At 31.8% G+C, this 25,574-nt stretch overlaps 1 protein-coding gene across 1 annotated transcript in view; it reads right to left on the bottom strand.

Moving 5' to 3' along the window:
• Positions 1-1,355: 1,355 nt before the first annotated feature.
• LOC127728439 (cyclin-dependent kinase 12-like) overlaps positions 1,356-25,574 on the bottom strand; it is a 31,360-nt gene continuing 7,141 nt past the window's right edge. The window contains exons 2-10 of the mRNA XM_052235793.1: positions 23,453-24,205; positions 18,904-19,062; positions 17,508-17,644; positions 14,504-14,674; positions 13,646-13,835; positions 12,013-12,174; positions 11,552-11,746; positions 5,977-6,108; positions 1,356-5,293 (exon numbers count right to left, since the gene is read on the bottom strand). Coding sequence (XP_052091753.1) covers positions 3,748-5,293; positions 5,977-6,108; positions 11,552-11,746; positions 12,013-12,174; positions 13,646-13,835; positions 14,504-14,674; positions 17,508-17,644; positions 18,904-19,062; positions 23,453-24,205 — 3,445 coding nt within the window. The 3' untranslated portion in view covers positions 1,356-3,747. The remainder of the gene's footprint in view (positions 5,294-5,976; positions 6,109-11,551; positions 11,747-12,012; positions 12,175-13,645; positions 13,836-14,503; positions 14,675-17,507; positions 17,645-18,903; positions 19,063-23,452; positions 24,206-25,574) is intronic.

Raw genomic sequence — 25,574 nt, 5'->3', positions numbered from 1 at the left:
TGAAGTAAGCCTTAATGATAGACCTCCAGCTATAATTATCTCCTCTAACATTTTCTTGTTTAGTGAATGCATTCTACTATTCTGAATGAGACACGAAGATCAAAAATTTACTGCCTAACATGATCAGAATCTCAAAATAGATCACTTTTCTTCTTCTTATTGCATATTTTCTGTCTTTGCTAATACAATTAACATATATCAATATATCAATAGTTCTTATAAGATTGTAAAATGCATACACTTGGAATGGTATTTAAACCTTCCTATTTTTATTAAATGAATTACATATCTTACAAATTATCTCAAATTACAAGTAATCATACAACATGTCATTCTAGTCATTGGTAACAATTTATTCAGTGATAGATAACAATTTATATCTCTTTTTAACATAATGAAAGGGCTTTAATACTTTTATGTAACTAAATTCCAAATCTTTTAATCTGATTAGTAAGGACTACTTAGACAATAAAGGGGTTTAACACTATATACATGAAACTATCCAATCTGATTATGAACATTTAGTCATCAAGTTAAATATGATGAATGAAACATAATAGAATTGCATTTTATGAAGAGACACATGTTGCAAATCACATTGTATTATAAGTAATTCCAGAAAAAAAATGTATTGCATGGTTAGGAGGTATTCTATTTGATAAAATCGTTATTGTTTGCTTCAAGTCTTAAGTATTCTAATTGAATTTGAATATGTGTATGAAAGGGAAGGCAGAATTACTTAAAAATGGCGAGTTTAAAAAATACTTCTCATATCTTATCAAAATCCTATGCATTTTGTTTCTGGAATAGCTAATATATTTCTTAACCATTAAACAACAAATGCCAACAAGGTTGTCTTAAGATGGAAAGTGATTTCAAACTTTTTCTTTAAAGAATTGGTTCAGGAAATAAAATGTGTAACAATATTTTCAGGCTTAGTTATCCACTTTATCATTACATTTTTTTTACTTTCACCCAATATAAAAAAAAATTCTTCATAAAATCAAACCCTAGGAATTTTATTTAAAGCAACAGCCATATTCAATTAAGATGACCAATTTATCCATGAAAAATAAATCTATTACCTAAATTTTACATTAACTTTATAATAAATAGCTAGAAATCACCTTTTACAAATAGTTAATGAATTCTTTTCTACATTTACAACTTATACTTTCATTTCAAACAAACATTATGTATATATAATATTGAATAAACTGTAATATATTTACTTGAGCTGGGAAACTTTACAATATACAACAAGATATGGGGTTTACACATTTAGGGTACATACAGTAATTCACAAATCTGGGCTTCAGAGATAGTTTCCCAAACAGAAGACACAACAACTTGGATTTGATCCATCATTATTTATTCAACAAGATCCTTAATTACAAAGCTGACATTATATGTCTAACTCTCAATTCACTCCCTCTCTCCAAGTAACAAGCTCTATGGCATCTTTTGTTTTTTATTTTTTTATATGGGAAACTATATTAACTGAAAAATGCAAGTAAAATACATTTAACAACTCAAAATAACCTTCATGTAACTCAATAAAACAAGAGGGAACAACTCTCTGTACTTTAAATTATATAGGAATGATAAGACATGTTTAATGAAAAGCGTTATATTTGCTTATATATATACTTAATATACTTTTAGGGCATATCTACCAGTTTCATGGCGTAAAATAAATAGCACTTGTTTTCATTAAAACACAGATGAAAATGTATCAGTGAATGATTAGTTATTAAAACTATCTTTCTTGTCAAAGATTAACATAATTACCAATATTCTTTTATTTTTATTAATTATTTTGTCATTTGGTTGACTGCTGTGTCCATTTAAAAACAACAACTTTTGGATTGTTCAATCAAACAAAATTATTAAATAAAACGAAAACATTCTTTGACATTTATTTCCTAACATTTAAAGAATGAATTGCAATGTATAAAAAAACAAACTTTTATGTTATCATAAAATCAAGGATTGTGGCCTTAGTAATTTTTTGATAATTTCCAATCAAAATTATATGGGAAACTATACAGGTAGATATGCCCTTAAGTAATGAAAACCTTCAAACATTTTCTTTTTAAACAATCCTACTAAATTTTTTGAAGTCTTTGTCATCAAATTTGAAGAGTATATAAATATGAAATACTCTTAATAGATACAATAGAGCTGCTACATCTCTACATTCTACTCAGGAATTTCTTTTCAAGAATATAAAATAAAGCACTGTAAATCACTATCAATATAAAATAATTAGTCTTTCATTTCCAGTTATACAAACTCCATTTCAGTTGACCATTGTTCAAAATACTGGAGATGATTAGTCTATAGAGGAAATACCATTGTAATCATCATCATTCCTAGGTACCAGTAACATATCTGCACATTTATATCATGAACATCTTTATTGTATCTGGTCTTCAGTCATCAGATTTCTTTGGACAATTTTTTCATTCATTCAATCAGTCATTCATCTGTGAAATGTTTATATGAAAACAGTTATTAAATCCAGAGTTGACAGTTAAATGTTGATGTTAACATCAGCTTTTGAGTATATCTGAACCATATGTGTCAAATAAAATGCTCCACCATTTCTTGAAGTCTAACAACATTCATATACAATTGACTGTATTGGTAAAGTCTAATCATTTCCTCAATGAAAAGCTGGAAAGGAACTTGACTTAGAAATTAAACATAATACAAATACAATTATCCCAATGATATTTCTAAATACAAACAAACAGAACTATATACAGGAAAAAAGAATGCATTCATTATCCCATTTTTAGGAATATAAAAGCTAAAATGAACATAAAAGCAAGCTTTGATGCAATAATGTTTTTACTAGAAAAACAGGAAATGTCAATGACTTGTCCATCCATTGAAGAGTGCCCAGCCAGCATAATACAACAATAATGTACAACTTCATAAAATAGGAATTTGCTCTGTCTAAAGATCATGATTATCAATCAATGTTCATATCAATAATGAAGTTCTTCTTTCTAAGCACTTCACGAACCAATGAAACAAATGTATCCACATGTCACATTCCATTTACAGTACGTATTAAAGTGCTAGAAAAGAGGACCAGGAAGGCCTTAACTTGAATCATATCACATTTAAGAAACAATAATATGCATTTCAAATGAATATAACATCTTGTATTTGTTCATGTGGTCAATGCCACACCCCATTTGTAGATAGATATATTATTCTAATGAATTTTAAGTGTCAATTTCCTTCTTGGAATTTTGGTTAGACCATTGTGCCAAAATATATCAGTCTTAATAGTTAATAGCAAAATATGGCCTAATTTACCTACTTTTAAAAGAATAGGACATCTTTAAATGCATCTTCTTAGTTAACATCATTATCAATTTTTGAAAACAAAAACTTGAAGTATGGCAATTTGAAAAGGGCATGTAATAGGCACTTTTATTTAGTGGCAAATAGTTAAGTTTTTAACTCAAAAAGGTTTAAGTAATAAGGAAGGCAAACGACCTTGAACACGTCTACTTTATCATCCTTATCATGAATAATTTACTGTGCATGTGCTTATGCTTCTTTCTTAAAGTAAGAATTTGGATGCAAATGGATTCAACACTATTACCATGTATTACACAGTTGTACTAAAAAAAAAAAAGTAGTATAATTATACTCAAGTAAAATCATTTAAAAAATATTACATTTTATAAATATAATAAAATGACTTTTTCCTAATTAATCTTCAAATCACATCCAAGAGCCTCTGCCTGCACCATTATATCCACCCCCTCCAGATGCCCCTGAAAATCCTGATTGACTTCCTAAACTCAATGAACTTGATGGTGCAGGGTTAGCCACTGCAATTCCGCCTCCAACATTTGATGATGGCTTATTTTTAAGAATGGACTTTGGAGGTTGAAGTGGAGTAGCCATAAGAGGTCTTGGACCTGACTGAATCTGTCCAGCAGACTGTCGTCCAAATTGACCCTGTAAATTGCCATTTGAACTCTGCCCCATACTTGACCTAGAGAACTGCTGTGGACTTGAATATTTCTCAGGATAATTTGCAGAATCATAGCTGTACTGCCTTGGAAGTGTGGATGATGAGGTGTTCGTGGATGATGCAGATGCCAAACTCGAAGTCTGGCTTTGACTGAATGTTTGTGCTGCGATTGTTGTGCTTGACGTCCCCATATACTGTGAAGTATGACTGTATTGCTGAGCTGGATAACTCTGTTTCCTAGAATAATAGCTTTCACTGCCATAAGATGCATTATCTTCATGTGAAATCTCTCGTCCACCAACTGCCACTTTGTGGCCTTGTTTTGCCAGCATCTGAGCTAGAGCTGCTGCTACACCAGCATTACTTGAAGAGCTAGTTGCTGCTTCAGTTTTTCCATAAGATCCAGAATCATAGCTGTCTTGTGTATAGTTTTCTTGTCCAATTGATGACCCTGGATCTTCACCTGGGGTAACAAAGTTATCTGGATATGAAGCATTGCTCTGACTTCCATCCTCACTTACTAAGTCCATGTTATATGAAGCTGAATTATCAGTGCTTCCAGCTGATTTCAGTGCTGGATTAACAGTTTGTAAAGACATCTGGGCTCCTGGAGAAAGTTTTTCCTGCTTTGACAAACTTGCTGCAAGCTCAAGCTGCTTACTCAGATTTTCCATTAAGGTAAGAGTTTTTTCATCTAATGTCATATTAAGGTTCTTTGCTACTTGTTGAACAGAATGTCCTTGCTGCAATAGAGTTACTAACTGAGCCAATTGATTCTGTGGGTTAATTGATGCTGAACCTGGTGTATTCTCACTACTCATAGACATAGTACTGTCTGATCTCTGTATTTGTTGTGAAGAGCTTGACACATGCTTAGATTCAGTGCTCTCAACAACAGGTTTGGCTGTATCCAGACCTGGGATGCCACCTTTATCTTGGTCACCATACATTGCAGCCAACCTAGAATCAACACTAGGCTTAGAGGCAGGCTTACTCTGAGATGATGAGGAATGATTGTTGCTATGAGAACCTGAAGAATGAGTGTTGCTATGAGAAACTGAAGAATGAGAGTTGCTATGAGAACCTGAAGAATGGCTGCTAGGTTTCTGTTTTTCCTGTTGTGGTTTAGGCAATGTTTGTGATTTTTGGTAGCTAGACTTCTCTGGTTGCGCTGGTTGACTTGAAGGTTTTACACTAACATGGTCACCTCCTCCCTGTTCTTTCATCATTTTCAAATTCTTTTTACGAACTTTACACCACATTTCATGACAATCTTGATCCTTTGGTAGACTGCAATACAAATACATGATAATATAAAGTCTAAATTATGAGTGAAGTTGAATTGTGTCTGTAAAATATCTTCATAGATATAGCCTAAAACTAAAAGATTTTAACATGCAGTTCAATAAAAACTGGATGGTGTATATATCAAAACAAGGGTCAAGTCATCAAGAAAAGTTATTGAACTCTGCCACATTTAAAGTGTTAGTTCAGACTCTAATCAGTTTTTTGTCTTTGCTTTTATTTTTTTGGCATTTCTGTCCATTATGCTGAGTCTTTGGAAGTCTGTTAAAAGTTACAATCTGTCTAAATGATCTAAAACTGTCATGATATAGCTGGACTGAATGCTGACCTCTCAGGGTCTTTTCTTAGTTTTATTAAAATCATTGTCTTATTCAAATTATACCCAACAACCTCTTTCTATTCATCTTTATGCACAGTCATATTTGTTGGCATGAATAGTTATTACTTCAAAATGTACACAAGTTTGAAATTGGTAACTCATCTGGCCTATAGAATCATTAATAATATTCATTTCAAATAAAAGAAAATTCAAATCTGTTAGCAATTGAGAAAACCAATATATCAAAAAACTACCAGTAGTTTGAGGCTGCATTAGTATCTATTGTATTATCTGTACTATTCATTTCAGATGTAGCAGTTACCATAACATCATCAATTAAAAGACTTACTCAGGTGGTGGAATCCTGTTCGGGTCTATGTCTCTGAGCCATGGACACACCAAAGCATGGTCAGCACTAATTCGTTTGGCTGGATCTAAATCTAACATCTGATCCATCAGATCTAATGCCAATTTTGGAAGACTAAAAGTAAATAAAAGATGTTTTATTATTTCCCTTCTTTTAAAATGGATAAAAAATGATAAGACATGAACATATTGTTTAAATTATACACAAATAATCACAATTTCTCCAGTGGGTAAAAAATAAAATCAAGGGGTTATTATGGTGGAAACATATAAGTTATCATTAGGGCAAAAATACATTGCTAAAGTTTATGTCAGTTTTTCTGAACTACATAAGTACAACAGATGTACAAAAGAACATTTCAGAAATACTGTTTATTTAGCTGCCCATTCAAAGTGACAAAGCACAAAAGCCAGGACACAAAGCGGGAACAGCATACATGTACATTATTAAGTTTACTGAGGCTGTTACAGTCAAAATATTTGAACTTTTTTTTATATAATATGTAAATTTATGCATTCAATAAAGAAAAGTTTAGTGTCAATACAAAGACTAATCCTAAAGAACTCCTAGTTTTAGCCTAGGGACATTACGGTTATTTGTAGGGATATAACACCATGCTCATCTTTGGCCTGAATTAGAATTGTTTTCTGAATTTCAATGAAAAAGAAATCATTCTGCCAAGTTTTGTAAAAGATGAATTCTGAAGTCAATAGATATTGTCTTGATGCCCATATTTCCCTCAAATTCATGCCCAATTTTCCCTCAATTCAGTCTATTTAAAGATGCTGTAACTTGGGGGCTTTAATATTAATATGTGTCTTACGTCCCCTTCTGAAATATGAAATATATTTTTTCTACCAAAATTTGGTAAAGATCTGGTAAATGGTTGACAACACAATACCAGACAATATAACCACATAGCACATGAATGATTCTAGTCTGATAGTGATTCATATTTGCAAACTTTGTAGAATTTTTATATCATACAATAATTACTATACAATACATTGCAAAAGTTTATGTCAGTTTTTCTGCACACATTAGTACAACAGATGTACAAAAGAACATTCCCCAAAAAAACTGTTTATTTAGCTGCCCATTCAAAGAGTCAAAGCACCAAAGCCAGGACACAAAGCGGGAACAGCATACATTTACAATATAAAGGTTTGTACATCCATATTTACAACCAATGAGAATTGGTTGATATAACACCCTTAACATATTGAATTGTTTTTTTCAACTTTAAATAAAGTGCTTCGCTGAGCACAGCTGGATATGCCTGCAGAGGTCCAACCCTGCACAGTTGGGGCAAAAATGGACACAATATTCAAGCTTGATACAGGTCTGAATTTGGATTGTAATTAAATATTTGACATATGATAGGTTTCTGAATAAATGTAGTCAAAGAACTTGAAATTGGTTATATGAATTGAATTTATATTCAATTAAAGATTTCTTGTTGTTGTGCAATACACTGTGCTGTTGCGCAATACTTAGTATTAAAATCTGTTGTCAGACTATAAACAAATAAAGTTCAATTTCTTCTCAATGTCATATTTGAAATTTATGAAAATCAATAGGGAGATTACATCAATAGCTATAAATAATTCACCAAAGTTTCATGAGAACTGCTGAAAGCATTTTTGAGTTATTGTCCAAAAACTGGAAAATCCCCCCTTTTTTAATGAATAAAACCCCATAACTAAGAAACGTAAAATCTAAAATTTATAAAATTCTAAAGGGAGCTTACATCAACAGATATAAACAATTCACCAAAGTTTCATGAGAACTGCTGAAAGCATTTTTTAGTTATTGTCTGAAAACTGGAAAATCACCCTTTTTTTTTAATAAAACCCAGTAACTCGGAAACGTAAAATCTAAAATTTATAAAAATCTAAAGGGAGCTCATGTCAATAGATATAAACAATTCACTAAAATTTCTTGCAAGTTGGTGAAAGCATTCTTCAGTTATTGTCGGAAAAACTGGGAAATCCCCCCTTTTTTAATGAATAAAACCCCAAAACTCAGAAACGGTAAATCTGAAATTTATAAAAAACGAAAGGGAGCTCACGTCAATAGATATAAACAATTCACCAAAGTTTCATGCATATTGGTTAAAGCTTTTTTGAGTTAATGTCTGACATGTTGACGACGGATGGATGGACAGATGGACGGACGGACGGACAGACGGTCAACAGTATACCATAATACGTCCCGTAAACGGGCGTATAAAAACTGCTAGTCTGATATATATATATACTATCATATTGTACTTAATTATGTCTCCTCTTTTCATACTACATTTGTACAACAGATTAAATTATGGTACAAAGTGTAAACAATTCAACTTTCAAATTCACCATTTTCATACAATATGTACAAATTTAAAGATTTTATCTAAATAAATCTAAAAAGAAACAAAAAATTCAGCAATTTTTATGTTTATAAAGGGGCATAACTAAAGAACGGTAAAAGTGACGCCACCCAATTTCGAACTCGATCTGTATTATGTGGTAATTAGCATGGTGTATAAGTTTCATAACATTTGGTTTCGGCAAACTAAAGTTACAGAACGGAAATGAAAAACTCAGCAATTTTTATGTTTATAAAGGGGCATAACTCTAGAACCATTATCATGACGGCACCCAATTTCAAACTTGATCTGTGTTTTGTGGTAATAAGCATTATGTATAAGTTTCATAACATTTGGTTGAGGCAAACTAAAGTAAGAGAACGGAAACCAACTTTGGGACGTACAGACGGACAAGGGTAAAACTTAATGCCCCCTCCGCTACAGCAGGGGCATAAAAACTTATATCTAGAAATAATTTATTTATATTTGCTTGCTTCATACATAATAAAATGCTTCGGGGCGCAGCTTAAAAAGACCGCAGAGGTCAAACCCTGAACAGTTGGGGCAAGTATTGACACTACATTCAAGCTTTATACAGCTATGAATTTGGATTGTGATTAAATATTTGACACAGAATAAATGTGGTCAAAGAACTGAAAAATTTGAAATTGAACTTTTACCTATTATGGTCCAATATCCAAAATGTAAATACATGGTTAGATTCAGCATATCCAAGTACACCAAGAATCTAATTTATTTTTGTTTATTAATGGACGATATTACCTAAGTTAAAGGGGTTCACTTCATCATTAGGAATGTGATTAAATATTCAAAAATTTGAAATTGGACATTTACCTATTATGGTCCAATATCCAAAATGGAAATACATGGTTAGAATCTGCATATCAAAGAACCCAAATCTAATTATTGATGAAATCATACAAAGTTAAATTTTGGACTCTTTGGACCACAATGTGGAATAATTTGATAACGGGGTCCAAAATCCAAATACATGGTTAGATTCAGCATATCAAAAAAAAAACATATATTCAATTTATGTTGAAATCAAACAAAGTTTAATTTTGGCCCCCATTTTGACCAATTTGAAAACATGGCCAAAAATCAAAAATTAAATACACAGTTAGATTCAGCATACCAAGGAACCTCAATAATTCTGTTTTTTTTTTTAAATCAAACAAAGGTTAATTTTGGACCCTTTGGACCTTAATGTGGACCAATTTGAAAACAGGCCCCAAAATTAAAAATCTAAATACACGGTTTGATTCGGCATATCAAAGAACCCCATTAGTTCAAAATTTGTTGAATTCATAGAAAGTTTCATTTGGGACACTTTGGACCTCAATGTTGACCAATTCAAAAATGGGCCCAAAATCCAAAATCTGAAAACATGGTTAGATGCATATGAAAGAACCCCAAGAATTGAAGAATTAAACCACATTGAAATTGGTCAAGAAATAAGCAATTTATACAAAGTATTACAAAAGTATTGTTTTGGCCCCTTTTTCCTAAATGGTTAGGGCCATTAACCTCCAAAATCATTCCCAATCTCCCTTTTTTTATATGGAACCTTGTGGTACAATTTCATACTGATCCATAGACTAGAACTCAACTTATTTTCCGGAAACCAGAAAATCCTTGGGTTTTTTTTGCCCCTTTTTGGCCCCTAATCCCTACACAGTTTAGACCATAAACCCCAAAATCAATCACAACAATCGTTTTGAGATATTGAACCTTGTGGTACAATTTCATAGAGATCCATACACTTGTACACAAGTAATGTCATGAAACAAGAACAATGCTTGTTTTTGGCCCCTTTTTCCTTAACAGTTAGGACAATAACCACCAAATTCAATCCAAACCTTCCTTTTGTGGTATGATACCTTGAAGTACAATTTCACAGAGATCCATGTGCTTATTCTCAAGTTATTGTCTGGAAACCAAATGTCTTCCCAGGAGGGCGATGACGACGACATTATAAGACTGCAAAAATTTTGTGGTCATATAAAAACTGTTGACACAAAGATATGTCTTGCCTTATGTAATTTGATAGTATAATTCAAATGTTGAATTAAAATGGCAATACTTTAACATGTGAACTATGCAAAACATTCAAAGTAAATGAACCATGACTGAATGTGCAGGGCCAAATAACCTGCATAGAAATGTTGAAATGTTTCGCCTGTTTTACTTATCATGATTGAATTTATGTTGAAAGTCTGTAAAATAAAAGTTTTACTACAATTATCTGAGAAATAGACCAAACCACAAAAACTTAACATTGACCAATGACCCATAAAAATTTAGATCAAGGTCAGATGAAACCTGTTAGTCCCACATGTACACCTTACAATCATTCAATACACCAAATATAGTTGGCAAACTCAAGTTAGAGAACGGAAACCAATTTTGGGAAGTAGGTACGTACGTACAGACGGACAAGGGTAAAACTTAATGCCCCCACCGCTACGGCAGGGGCATATCAAGTCATTATCTTCAAGCATGATGAAAAAAAGTGTGGAAAACTGATTATTTAAGTGAATTTTTTAAGTCCAAGGACCATAACTCTGCACAAAATCATCAGACCGGAACAAAACTTAAACTTGATCTGTAACTTGTCATGATAAAACAATGTACCAATTATAAAGTCAATATCTTCAAGCATGACGAAAAAAAAGTGCAGAAATCTGAATATTTGAGTGAATTTTCTAAGTCCAAGGAACATAACTCTGCACAAAATCATCAGACAGAAACAAAATTCGAACTTGATCTGTAGCTTGTCATGATTAAACAATATACAAAATATCAAATCAATATCTTCAAGCACGAAGAAAAAAAAGTGTGGAAAACTGATTTGCCGGACTGACGGATGGACAGACGGAAGGAGTGCAAAACTAAAGTCCCCTTCGACTTCGTCGAAAAAAAGGGATTATGTGGTGATGAATCATAGCTAAATCAACTCTCGTGGATGTGCAAGTGGATAAAAATCTAAATGTTTATGCCTGAATGCTTATCAATATACTATAAGCATAAACAATTTTCAAATACTACAATATATGTGGATGCAAGTGAACTATTTTTATTTGTTTAGCTTTTTCTCTATTTCTTTAGGCTCTGAAATGTTGGTATGATTACAGTAACAAACGTCTTTACATTTAAGTTACTGTACATTAACCGTCAACTTACAATGAAAATTCTTCCCTGAGCTTTCTCCTGTATTGCTTCTTTGGTTTAAAAGTGTGGAATAAAGGTAATTTGATAACATCAGCCCACACTCCAGGACAAGGTGATCCACAAGTTTTACTTATTAATTCTAACTGTGGAAATTCTTGATTAGCCTGGAATATTGGCTTTCTTGTGAATAATTCTCCTAATATACATCTGAAAAGGATGATAACATCATACAATACAATCTCTTTTAAGTATATATATATAGCCTGTATACTACGCATTTTTGTTGTTATTGATAAAATCAGTTTTTTCATGATCCTTGAAGATTTTCTCTAATATAATCAAGAGAACAACTTTAGAAAAACTAGACACAGAAATTAATTTTTAACAGTCTTTTGCTTCTGCCTTCACAAATATACTTATTTCTTTTGTTTGTTTACAAATAAATCATATGAATTGGAGTCTTTCAACCTTACCCTATACTCCATATATCAATAGCTGGACCATATCTTTCTTCACCAAGCAATAACTCTGGTGGTCTATACCATAATGTTATTACTTTATTTGTATACAGTCTTTCTTTGTCGTCAGCTTGATACAAACGAGCTAATCCCCAGTCACCTAGTTTTATCTGACCCCTGAAAAAAAAAAAAAAAAAAAATTACAAACCATTACAAGAACATAAATATAACTGTACATTTGTAAGTGTAGTTTAATTTCATTAAAAAACATCTTTCCATGTAGATTTTTTAGTGAAATAAGTTTATTACACACATTGTTCACATTTCAGCATTCCTGTACATGAGTTAGAATACAATTATATCATAGAATGACAGGAAAACTTTACCCTTGCGGAGTTGCCTTTCTCTAAATATATTCTTGAAACATATCTTTAATCAAATGATAGTATAAAACACCTTAGAGAATTTTGAATAGTTTCACCCGTATTTTCGCAAAGGGAATGGGAAAATTGTTTTCAAATGTTTTTACCCAGCCACTACTCTAGTCCTAACAAGGCATGAGGAAAAAAAAAAACTTCAGTGTTACTTGGAATTGGCAACCATGTTTGTTGGCAGTTCAATAATGTATAACAATTTTTAAAAACAAAACAAAAATATAATTTACTAAAATTTTGTAGCAACTAATTAGTTATAACATTTTACAAGACCTTAATCAGAATTTTTTTTAACTAATTCTTTTGTCCAATTTTTATTTAACATTGAATAGTGAAAGGTCATGTTTAGTGGTCATTGTGATTTAACTTCAGTTCTTACATTTTATTATTTTAGCAATGGTATCAGTCATGCTTGATTAGGGTCATCATTCATAATTCTTGTGGTGGTCATAAATGTGCCATTTTTCCACAGTTCTGCAGCTATATGACAACTTAGGATTTTCAAGAATTTTAATGGAGTTTCAACTGATTTTATGTCTTATTCTTGTGTTATTTTTTCAAGCGGCCCAGTGGTTTCAGCAGAGAGGATTAAGAAAAATTTAAAGTCATACTGGGATGCAAAGTGATCGGAATAACTCTAACTGGCTGAATAGACATCTGTCAGCTTTTCTCACATAATACCAATACAAAGTATTATTTATCAGTCTTTTAGTCATGATTCCCAACTTATTAAAATAACAATATCTATAATAGGACACACCTATAATCAATTCTCATTATCTGGTAAAGATATATCACATAGAAATCAATGAAAATATCCTTGACTTTTACTATAATAAGCAGTTTATTATTCACACATCTGACAGGTAAGCATTTTTTCTCATATAATTTTTTTTAAGCATTATGAAGAGTAAGTTCAGTGATATTTAATATATCCCCTTTTTATATATAAATCATCAAAATAAATTTAAAATTTAACTGAACCTATATATATATATAGATCTCATTGTTATGAGAACATGATAACTACTATGAAATTAGTTAATCTTTCATATGGATGGGACTGAAACGAACACATTATACATATTGTTCAAACATTTTTTTATGTACAAATGAAGGATTGGTGCTGTCCACCGTTTTCTTTTAAAAAAATACCTACAAAATATGATATTTCTAAATGTGCAGAACACATTTGTATATATAGTAATACATACCTATTATTGAGCAATATATTTGAACACTTAATATCTCTATGTAAAAAGTTCTTTTTATGACAATAACTCAAACCATCAAGTAACTGTTTAGTAAATGAAGCAACATGTTCTTCTTTTAGATGAACCATTCCTGATTCCAATATTCCCATCAGGTCATGATCCATATATTCAAACACTAAGTAGAAGGCACCTTAAAGATAAAAAAAAAAAAAGAATTTAATTAGATAGGAAGGAAAGGAATACATCCTACTTAATAATATTATATTTTACTCTTGCAAAATATTTTTCGGGAGATTCTGACACCTTTTTATTGAAGATGTAATGAAATTCTTAATTCTGACATAACGCTCTTCTTTCACTTTGCAACCAAAGCCATGCACTAACTCCTTTCATTTTCTACTAACTCCAATAAAACATGAGGAACATGTGAGCGACTTCATTAGTAAAATCGCATTATCAGTTGTATTTTAAACTCGGATCAAAATGGACATTTTTGTTGGTGTAACTCGCTTTGAAATTAAATAAAAGCATTCTAAAAGTAAGTTAACATGTATCTGTTCATTTTTATAATGGTGAAACATTGGTTTTCTAGAAAATTTAGCTTTATCAAATCAAAATGGCTGCCTTTCGATCTTGTCTTATAGGTATGCTTTTGAGTACTAAATTTTTGAAATTTCCTATTAGAATTGAAATAATTCTTTCAGGTCACACTAGCGATCAGTATAAAGATATTGACAAATATAATGACTACAATGTTAAAATGAGCATAGAATGACCTGAAAGAAGTTTTTTTAATACAATTTGTAATTTAACTGTTTTTCAAAATAAATCTGCATATATCTCTAATGACTATATTACCTTTGTCTTTCTTGAAATCCAATGCTTGCTGTTTATCTGTCACAATTTCCTTCAAGTTAACAATATTTGGATGGTTCAGCTGCCTTAGAATTTTGATTTCTCTCACTGCAGTTATAGGGAATCCTTCCTTTTCATTCTCTAGCCTGACTTTCTTTAAGGCAACCAATTGATCTGTTAATATTCAATTGTTCATACATGTATACAAATTCACCTCGAAAAATTTAGAAATACTTTCTTTATCATCTCTAGACCTATATATGTATATATGTTAAAGAAGTAACAAATTTTTCCATACTTACCATTGTTATAAAATTTTTTAAAAAGCAATGTTTTTAATATTCATTCCTGTAAACAATACATAAATAAATGGAGAGTGTGTCCCCATATCATGGACACAGATGATGCCCCCGCTTGCATACAACATTATAAAGGGACATAACTCAAGAGCGATAACAGTGACGCTACCCAAATTTGTACTTGATCTGAGTTTTAAGGTAACAAGTATTGTGTATAGGTTTCATAATGTTTGGTTGGGGCAAACTTAAGTTACAGAATGGAAACTAAAAATTTTGCAATTTTTTTCCATATATAAAGGGGCATAACTCGAGAATGGTTAAAGTGACCCCACCAAAAATTCAAATTTGATCTTTATTTTGTGGTAATAAGCATTGTGTATATGTTTCATAAAATTTGGTTGAGGCAAACTTAAGTTAGAGAACGGAAACTAAAAATTTCGTAATTTTTCCATTCATAAAGGGGCATAACTCTAGAATGGTTTGAGTGACCCTACCCAAATTCAAACTTGATCTGTATTTGGTGGTAATAAGCATTGTTTATAAGTTTCATAACATTTGGTTGAGGCAAACTTAAGTTAGAGAACGGAAACTAAAAATTTTGCAATTTTTCCATTTATAAAGGGGCATAACTCTAGAACGGTTAAAGTGACGCCACCAATATTCAAACTTGATCTGTGTTTTGTGGTAATAAGCATTGTGTATAAGTTTCATAACATTTGGTTGAGGCAAACTCAAGTTAGAGAACGGAAACCAATTTTGGGACGGACGTCTGTACAGACGGACAAGGGTAAAACTTAATGCCCCCTCTGCTAGGTGGGGGCATAAAAATGGACCATTTTTGTTTAGACTACAATTATAATAAAATAAACAAACATTTCAACAAATAACACTATGCTGTTCTTGTTTTTTAATGACAAAAAAAACTATGACACAAGAATATTGAGAATAACTCACAACCTTGTCCTATATCTTGTATTACTCAAGACAGAATTCCTCAAAATGGGTGTGATGGTATTTAATATTTACTTATCAGTAACTTATAAAAGTCTTGTTGAAAAGTATCCAAATACCAAGAGTATAAACATCCAGAGTGTACACCTGTTTGCTCTTACACAAAATATATATTTGGGTTTTTAAGCAGTTAAAAATAGTAAATGCACAATGCAAAGCCAAAGGTTTACCAAGGTGTAGAATATGGTCATCCCTGGACCTCCTGTCTGGCAGAAAAACCCATGCTTAAGAAGATTGTTTGTTTGGGTACCTGTGGTGTATGGATATGCAGCAAGTCTTTGTCAGAATAGGGACATTAAATCAGATACCTAGTGTAAAGTGAGTGTCAAGCTCTGTCAGTTAATGAACTCTTGCAACAAAATTCTTGATGGGGTCCACAAGTGACATGTTGCAATGCAAAATTTCTGCACATCAAAAATATCCTAATTTTCCAATGGCAAATGGTCCAAATTTTTGGCCCTTCATTCTGGTATATACCTTGCAGAACCTTTATATTGTATTCATTTGTTCTTATCCTGAATATGCATAAAATCTGTTCCATTGGATGTTAAACAATGAAAAATCAATCTTACTTTCCCCTTTATCATTTTTACAAATGAAATTAAGTAGATCAAGTTTAATTTCTTATTAATTTAAACAGTTTTAATGTTGTTGAGAGTGAAATAAAGATTTTGCTGCTTGAAAAAAACCCACAACCTACCTGGTAAATGACAAGTTCTAAAACAATGATGGGCAGTGTATTTTAAAACATTAAGGTTAACCTTTCTTTACATACAAAATTCATTGTAATTAGTGTATCAAATAATATTGATTAATTGATTGTATTTTGCTAAGGTCTAGTTAAAAATATCTTGTTTTAGTCCTACAAGTTCTTTAATAAAATGCTTCCCTGAGTGCAGCTGGATACGACCGCAGAGGTCCAACCCTGAACAGTTGGGGCGAAAATGGACACAATATTCGCGTTTGATACAGGTCCGAATTTGGATTGTAATTAAATATTTGACACATAATAGGTTTCTGACACAGAATAACTGTAGTCAAAGAACTGAGAATTGGTTATATGATTTGAATTTATATTCAATTTTTTGCTTTTGTGCAATACACTGCTGTTGCGAATTGACCCCCCCCCCCCCCCCCCCCCCTTTTTCCCAGTGTAAGGGAAGTAATCCAACATTGTACAATTTTGTTTTTGGATTACCTCCCTTACACTACTTTTAAATTGTCCATTAACCAGGAAACCCTTGTTTTTTCCCCTTTTTTTGTCCCTAATTCCTAAACGGTTTGAGCCATAACCCCCCAAAGCCAATCCTAACCATCCCTTTGTGGTATGAAAACTTGTGGTATAATTTCAGAGAGATCCATACACTTAAACACAAGTTATTGTCTGGAAGTTACAAAAATGCTATTTTTGGCCCCTTATTCCTTAACTGTTGGTACCATAACCCCAAAAATCAATCCCAACCTTCCTTTTGTGGTATTGAACCTTATGGTAAAATTTCAAAGAGATCCATTCACTTAAACTAAAGTTATTGTGCGAAAACCAACGTGTCTTCGACGACGACGCCAACGCCATACCAATATACGACCGCAAAAAATATTTTTTGCTGTCATATAAAAATATAATAAATGTATGTATTGTGACTTTTTTAGCTCTTCACCATATTCAATAAGTTCCATATAAATACTACATATCATACCTGTAAATGTATCTTTTGCCTTGTACACTTGGCCATAAGTACCTTCACCAATAATATCTATAATCTTGAACAGATCAACACAACGCTGTCCCCAATCACCTTTTACCTTTTCATCAAGTCTTCGCTGTTGACAAATCCTAGAATTAAAAATTTCACGTTGAAATGGATTCATTCTATTGGTTTACAACATTGACAACACAAACAAAACTAAATTTATATTGTATCAAATTACACAACTTTATCAATTTATTAAATGTAATACTCTTTTAGCACTGACAGGATTGTTCTAGATCCTTTTACCATTTTCTTGAACAACTAACACTGACCTGCTGACTGTATCATCATAATGAAAGATGCACTCAATTAAAGTCATTTGAAACAAGTTTCTGGTGTTTATAATGTTAAGGAAATTATTGAACAATTGCATGCATATATCATGTATATACTAAACTAAGTGCTCTAGATCTGTGCACGTTTTTTTCAACATTTAATGAGAATCCATGAAATATGATCTAGAAAACAAATTAAATTTGGTGGTTGTTGATTGAACACTTTGGCTGCTTATAACTTTTAGGGGTTTTGGTGCACAATTTTACTGATCGTGACCTATATATATAATCAACACAGAATCATGGGCATGTGTCTAATAAGTTAAATGATAGACCACAGTTTATTTGATATTCAACATATTTTCCAGGCGTTCCCATTTGAAAATTAGCTTAATGATTTGGTGCATTATTTTTTTTTCTTTCAGAATCGGGTAATACTATCTTCCTTCCGTGTTTTTTTCCTTTTTTTTCCATCGTGGTTTTTCCTTTGAACTTGTGCTATGTGATTGCTGAATGTATAAAAATTTTGAAAAAATGCTAAATAATAGCCATTGCCATTGTTATAAAACTTCTTTTAAGATACATGTATTCTAACTGATACTTTAATCAAACAAGTATTTTCTTGTGAAAACAGTGTTATTTCAAATTTGTTTACGGTACTGATTAATTTTTCTCCCATCATAACATAACAAATTTCACTTTTCACAACATGAGGATAAATATCCAGCATGGCACTTTAGTGAAACAGGAAATGTTGTGTTCCATGTCTGTGAAAATGTGTGAATGTACATACTGTTTTATATTGATTTACCTGTAGCATGTACAAGCATCAGGGTAGTTAACTGTCTTATAAAGGGTCTGGTAAAAATAAACAAGCCATGAAATATTTGACATAGACTTAAAGAGTATATCTTCCTGTACTTGTCTAAGAAATAATTAAAATCTTGCATCTAGATGTGATAGTTAGAAGTACCTTATAGGTATTGGCATGACTTTACAAATCATAAGCTGGGCTGTTTTTATTCAGGAGCAATCTCCTTTCAGTTTCCTACTGAGATGATACATACCTTGGTCTTTTCATTTTTGGTTGTGAAGCGACTTCTTTTTTGGGTTCAGGTTCAGGCTCAGGCTCCGGTTCTTCATCAGGTTCTGGGTCATCCATTATCGGTGGCATTGGAAGCTCAGTTATTCTTTTTTTTGGAGGTTCAACTGGTTTGACAGGCTCACTGTAATGAGTACATATATATAAATATTTTTCAATCAATAAAGATTTAAATATTGAAATGAACTTAGTTGGAGTCTTCTTTTTTTTCTGTTAAACCTCTTGTCCTGTGTAAAAAATATTAGAAGGTTGCTGTTATTTTATCTTTTTATTTCATTGTAAAATTGTATAATTTAACTTCAAAATGTATAAATATTGAATTGGTACATGTACAAATGTTTCTGTAAATCATGATGACATAATCAGACAGACACAGTGTTCTACCTACCAAAGATTTGAAATGGGCAATCATTGAGATTTGACTATTAAGATCGTTAATATGAATTATACCTAACCATATGCTTTAATAAAATATTGAAAATAAAATCTATGAACCATAAAATTGAGGTCATGGTTAAATACATGTAAGACAGTCAGACTGACATAAAATCCTTGAATGATTCTATAAACCAAATATAGTTCACCTACCTGTAACATGTGTAATGTGCATTACTGATAGTTACTTGGAACTGATATCATTTGTAGTGAAAAAATTTAACAGTAATCAATGAAAATGAAATTGAGTCAGTTAAGTACATAAACCTGGCAGGAGGACTGATGGCCGAACTTACACAAATGAATTAGACCAATTGTAGTTGACCTATCTATAATACTTGCACATAAATTACTCACAAAGGACAAGGTATGATAAGACCACTTTTTTGGCCCCCTGAATTAAACAAAAAATCTGCTAAATAATATCATGAATATACTTAAGATGTTCATTAGACATCAAACTTTCAATCATCAGTAAATATATTTTTGAATTCTGTCTTGCATGTATTTATAATAGGACTTCAATCTTCTTGCATTTGGTGTTAAACTGCAAAAACTGCAAAAATAGCCTCATTTTGAGATCCTGTCATCAACAATTGGATATGAGCAACAGCTTTATCCAAAAAGATATTTAGCTACAAGTTGTATTTTACAAAGATGCAAATGAGTGTAAAATATCTTTTTGGGTGACATATCTATTTTGACCAAAAACTAGATGTAAAATGGCCATTTCAGGTCAAATATGTAAATTTCTACATGTTTATGATGTCATGACGACATCACTAAGCACCTTTCTGCAAAAAAATGTCCAAATTATATCAGCCTAATCATTTATCGATTTTACTACATGTATTTTTGTCAGTTCAGGAGCTAAATAATGGCTTTTAACATACCTTATTCTTTGTATTTTTTTTTGGCATGGCTCAAAATCTATCAAGTATTTTTTTTTAAATTAAAAATATAATACTTGATAAAGTACAAATGTATGTTTGCATCACTAGCAGTATATGAGTCATAAAGTAGGAAATCTTAATCAAAGCCTTAAGGGCTGTTAAAGCAATTGCTGTCAAGTTAATGTTTTTGTGACTTATTTTTCATCCACATGTAAAAGATTAAACCTGACAGGAGTCTTGTCTAGTGAGAAGAAAGGATGTTTTAACTTTATATCAATAAAAGACTTATCCACCAGAAAGTCATTTTTCAATGTTTAACATTTACCAGGGGGAAGATACGTTTACCTGGCTAACGGTGGAGGCAAATATATGTGTGGTAACATATAACTCACGAAGAAATCATAATAGAGTATCCCCTTGTAGAGTATTTATTACTGGACAATAATTTACATGGCAATCCATGCACCTTCCAGGCTTCATTATCTTTATTGCTTTAATTTTAATTATATCATAATTGGTTTAAATTTAAACATTCAGTTGATGATTTCAACTTTCGTGATGGGAATGTTCTACCAAACTATTATTTTTTCTATAATAAGAATCATTCATTCATGCATACTGATTAAAGATTTGAAGATGGGTCCAGCTTCTGAAATGTTCATGAAATGCATGTTAACTGTCTATTTACCTGGGAACTGGCCTACGCTTTACCCCTTTCATCACTAAGGCCAGAGTTTTTTTAATTTGTTGGTTTATGGATTTTTCACATGAAAAAAGTAAGAAAAAAAAAAGAAAAAAAAAATATCTTACAAGACATAAACATGTAAAAATCATGAAAATAGATATATATTTCAGCTTATAATTACTAACAATATTTTTGTAATGCTATTTTGTCATCATTTCTTAAATCTTAGTCTTAGTCCCAAACATTATTGCTCAGCTGTTTTAAACATACAATATGTGCCATCGTCATATAATTTCGAAAAAGGGGGTATCACAGACAAATATGAAATTAAATCGTCATTTCACGAACAAGAAAAAAAAAGCTCCACGTTGCTATGTATCAACTTTCAGGAAACATGGTGAATAATGATCTTCAAACTCAAACATGTGAAATAAAATTGCAAACACGTGGACTTTACCAGATCCTTGTCAGAAACGAATTAGACTCGTTCACTGAAAAGACGAGGATACACAGTTTCATCATTTGTCATGCATTCCCGTTTTTGATATCCAAAATGGACAAACTTTTTATGAACAAGAAATTTCCAAATTGTTTGTGTATATCTCTTACTCTTAACTTGGCGTCTTTCACGTTTGGACGGGTCCATTTCATCTATAAGAAGATTGATAAATCTTACGGAATTATGACAAAAAAGGAAAACAGACTTATTGTTATGTGTTTTTAACACAGGTTTCGTTCTGCAAAATTATTTGCGCAAACAAAATTACAAGGTCAGTTATGTGTGTCTATTTTTAGATATGTAAACATAGAGTTACAGGTAATCATTAGGGTTATTATGACATTTGACACTGTCATTATATCATTTGGTTACAGAGTGGAGTTTATCAGTATCATTAGCAATTAAGGAAACCTTTAATAAATAACAGGGCCCGTTATTTCATGGAAATATTGAAAACATATACCGTAGAAAGGCTTGTATAGTCCGCGGTTTTATTCTCCAAAATTGGACCTTCCAGACGGGGTGCAGACTATAGAGTACAATAAGCAAGAAATAAGAGAAAAATTTCAATTTCGCGGGCGAGGTGGTATGTTTATGTTCCGCCATCTTTGTTATTAAAATTGTAGAGGGCGCTCTTATCATTTTTCAAAACTAATCATTTTAACTCATCCATATTAATAAGTTATTTCTATTCAATATCAAATTAATACTGATAAATATAAAAACTAAACCTTTCATTACAAATTTCTCGTTTCTTTTCAATGCATTGGTTGAAATAAACTGGTATCTGCTTGATTGAAACGATACAAACATAGTGAAAAAGACAACCGTAAACCAGCTTAGAATTTGTAAACTACAAAACGTAATCGGTTATTGTTTGTTCCGTTTTGGTGTTTCATACTGACTAATATGGTTTGTATTAGCTTAAGACCCTTCAAACATTAATGTGATAGATATATTAAAGACTGTTTTACAAAAGGATGGAACTGTTTTACTTTCAAAGTCGTATTATAGTGATATCTGTTATGTACGGATTTCGACTCTCACCGGTTAGTTTCTTCTTTTACACGTGCTTTTTAAACTTCCTGTTTAAACATACACAAGTTTCTAAAATGTTATTTAAGTGAATTAAACTTATTTTAACAATCATGAAGCGTTCTAGAATCATTTACAAGCAGTTTCAGCTTCTGTTTGATGATGGAAAACAGGTTTTTCCAAGAAAATACCGCAAACGACCGCACAGGATTTGAAATTACCGGAGTTTCATTAGACCTTTTCTAACAGTTAAAAAAAGAAGGGGTGCGGACTATGTACCAGTGCGAACTATACAAGCCTTTCTACGGTATGGTAAAAGTAATTAGAAAACGTAAACTAAACTGTGCTACTTTTAATTTAAAACAAATAATGAGAGATAAGATTACATGTGCGCAGTGATTTTACGATAATTTTATGAATGAACGATAATTTTATGAATGCACATGTACAAGAGCAACTTGGCCTCTTTCAAAAAGAAACATGAATTAAGCAGCATAAAACTGTATAAGTGATAATTATTCAGTCAAATTTTTAATATTAAATCAACAACTGACATGATTCAATATTTTGTTGAAACATCTCAAGAACAAAATCGAAGGTATAAAAATGCACTTTTTTCACTCTGACTTCTTTGTTCTTCGATAGTCAAACGGTTGTACCCTTAAATACAAAAATACATCTACCAGAACATATGTTGAAACTTCTCAAACCCACTAATGTTTTACAACTGTTTCAGTTAATGTATTGCATTAGAAAACATACATAGGAGTTTTAGAATGACAGACCAGGAATCTGCTAAACAAAAATTTGGCTTGACCTGGGCAGAGTCTCTGATCTGGGTCACAAAAGATGGCTTTATGCCATAGCATGAAAGCAATTGCTTTAAAAAAATTATATAGGTCTACAGAAAAAAATAAAATTACTATTACTACAATGTAGAGGCATATTTTATATTTATAGTAATTACCTGTATGGGCTATCACTTTCATACTCTTCCTCTGGTGATACCTGAGGTAGTGGAAGACGAGGAAGTGTAGGTAATTCAGGCTGGCGGTGATCATATGATTTTCGGGAATCTTTAATTTCTCTTTCACGTATTTGCTGACTCTTATTCCTTTCATCTCTTCTATCCTTTTCTTCTCTTCGTACCTTTTCTTTCTGCCTTTCCCTATCTCGATGATCTCTTAATTCTCCTTTATCAGAGTTTCTATCTTGTGACCGATCATCTTTACGTTCAACACTACGAGATGACCGACTTTCTTCTTTTTTCTTGCTGTTCTCATTTTCAACTTTCACAACAATTTTATTATCTACCTGTCCTATAACTCTATCCTTTTGACTAGAATTTGATTTATCTATATGTTTAGAGTCTGAAGAATTATCTCTTTCTTTTTTCACAACTTTCTCATGTTCTTTTCTATCAGAATGCACATCGTGAATTGTTCGTTTCTGTTCTTTTGATTCTTTCCCTTTTGCTGCCAAGGCTGCTGCTTCTTTTGCTTCCCTAGCACGTCTATGTTTACTTAGTTCAGCAGCTAAACTTGTTGCATATTTTACAGTGGAATGACTTATTCTATTTTTATTATGGGAATGACTTCGAGAAGGTGACCTTGATGAGGAACGTCTATATCTATTATAGTATTCACGAGATCTAGATCTGCTCCGTCTTCGTCTTCCAGGACTTGGACTCCGGGAACCTCTTCCATATGGCTTACTGGGTCTGTAATTTTTCAAACAAAACAACATAGTTATATTTCATTGGATTTATTATCATAAAATATGTTAATTTGCAGCATTCCAGTGGTATTTACCAGTATTTGATGCTCAGGTCAATATTCCTCAAGTGGTCAATGCAGGCAAATACTGGTCAATTGAAATGTTCATGGTTCTTTTGACAGACTTAACCATCAATTCTAGTAAAAAATTGATTGATACATGTAGGGTAAATCATTTTAACTTAATTCTTTTGACATGGTTCAGTTTATAAAAAATGCTACATGTACTAGTCTGAAGACCAATATTCTGACTTTTTTCTTATGTGTCTAAACAAAGTTTTGCAAATACTTACTAGTCCGAATAAAATTTTACTAGTCTGGGGCATTGGACTGGTGGCTAAAGGCGCACACTGGATTAACATAAATAATGACTAATTTAGTTCTAAAGGGTAATGATATTGCATACTTTAGGTATATAAAATTGCTATATCAATTATTTCAACATGTACATGTATATATTTATATCAAGACTTGTTTATATTTTTTCGTTTGGGCTTGTATTATATTTGCCTTCGGGTTTATATGACCCGTTCATCCTATTTTGACTCTTTCAAAATTCAAGAGTCTATCCTAAATTGAGGTAAATTATATGGCCTTCCAAATACCATTTCTATTCCTAACATCACTGAAGAGACATTAATTGTCGAAATCCGGATATGGTGTACTAATTTTTGCACCTTTTGTTTGCAGTATACCATCTTTGCCGCAAGTTTATTGTTTTCTGTTTGGTATTAAATTAATAGTTAAGATCCATTTTGTTACATCTGGTGATCCTTTTATTTGGCAATTGCCAATGGCAGTCAGCAGGGTTTAAGAACATTCGTTGTTCGACCTGCTAGTCAAATGTGTTTTGGTAAAATATACTTTTTCGCTTTTTTGGTCTTTTGGAAAATGTTGTTTGTGCTGTATTTAGACCCCTCTACCAAGAAATTTGTTTAGCATGCACACGTATAAAAATTGTGGTTTTTATCCAACACAATCATAGGTTTGAACGTTGTTTTCAATTTAGGCTTGTTTATTTATATCAAGATATATACATGTACATGTATTTTCTTGAAAAGGTTGGATTTTTTTACAGGAAATACCATAAATAAAATTACAGGTGACTAGATTATCAAAACATGTTCTGTTGCAGAATTACATCAATGAAATGCTGCATACAATGGAAACATTTCCCCGACATATTTTCCCAAACATATATATGTACGAGGCGATAGAATATATTTATGAGAAACTTAAGTTTACTGATTAAAATGGAAAAAATGGCGATCTGAACACCCGATTAAAAATATGTCTGAACTCACATTCTTCTTT

The sequence above is a fragment of the Mytilus californianus genome, unplaced genomic scaffold (assembly GCF_021869535.1).
Source record: "Mytilus californianus isolate M0D057914Y unplaced genomic scaffold, xbMytCali1.0.p SCAF_2, whole genome shotgun sequence".
In the NCBI taxonomy this organism is placed as follows: Eukaryota; Metazoa; Mollusca; class Bivalvia; order Mytilida; family Mytilidae; genus Mytilus; species Mytilus californianus.
This window is presented reverse-complemented; position numbering and strand designations above follow the sequence as displayed.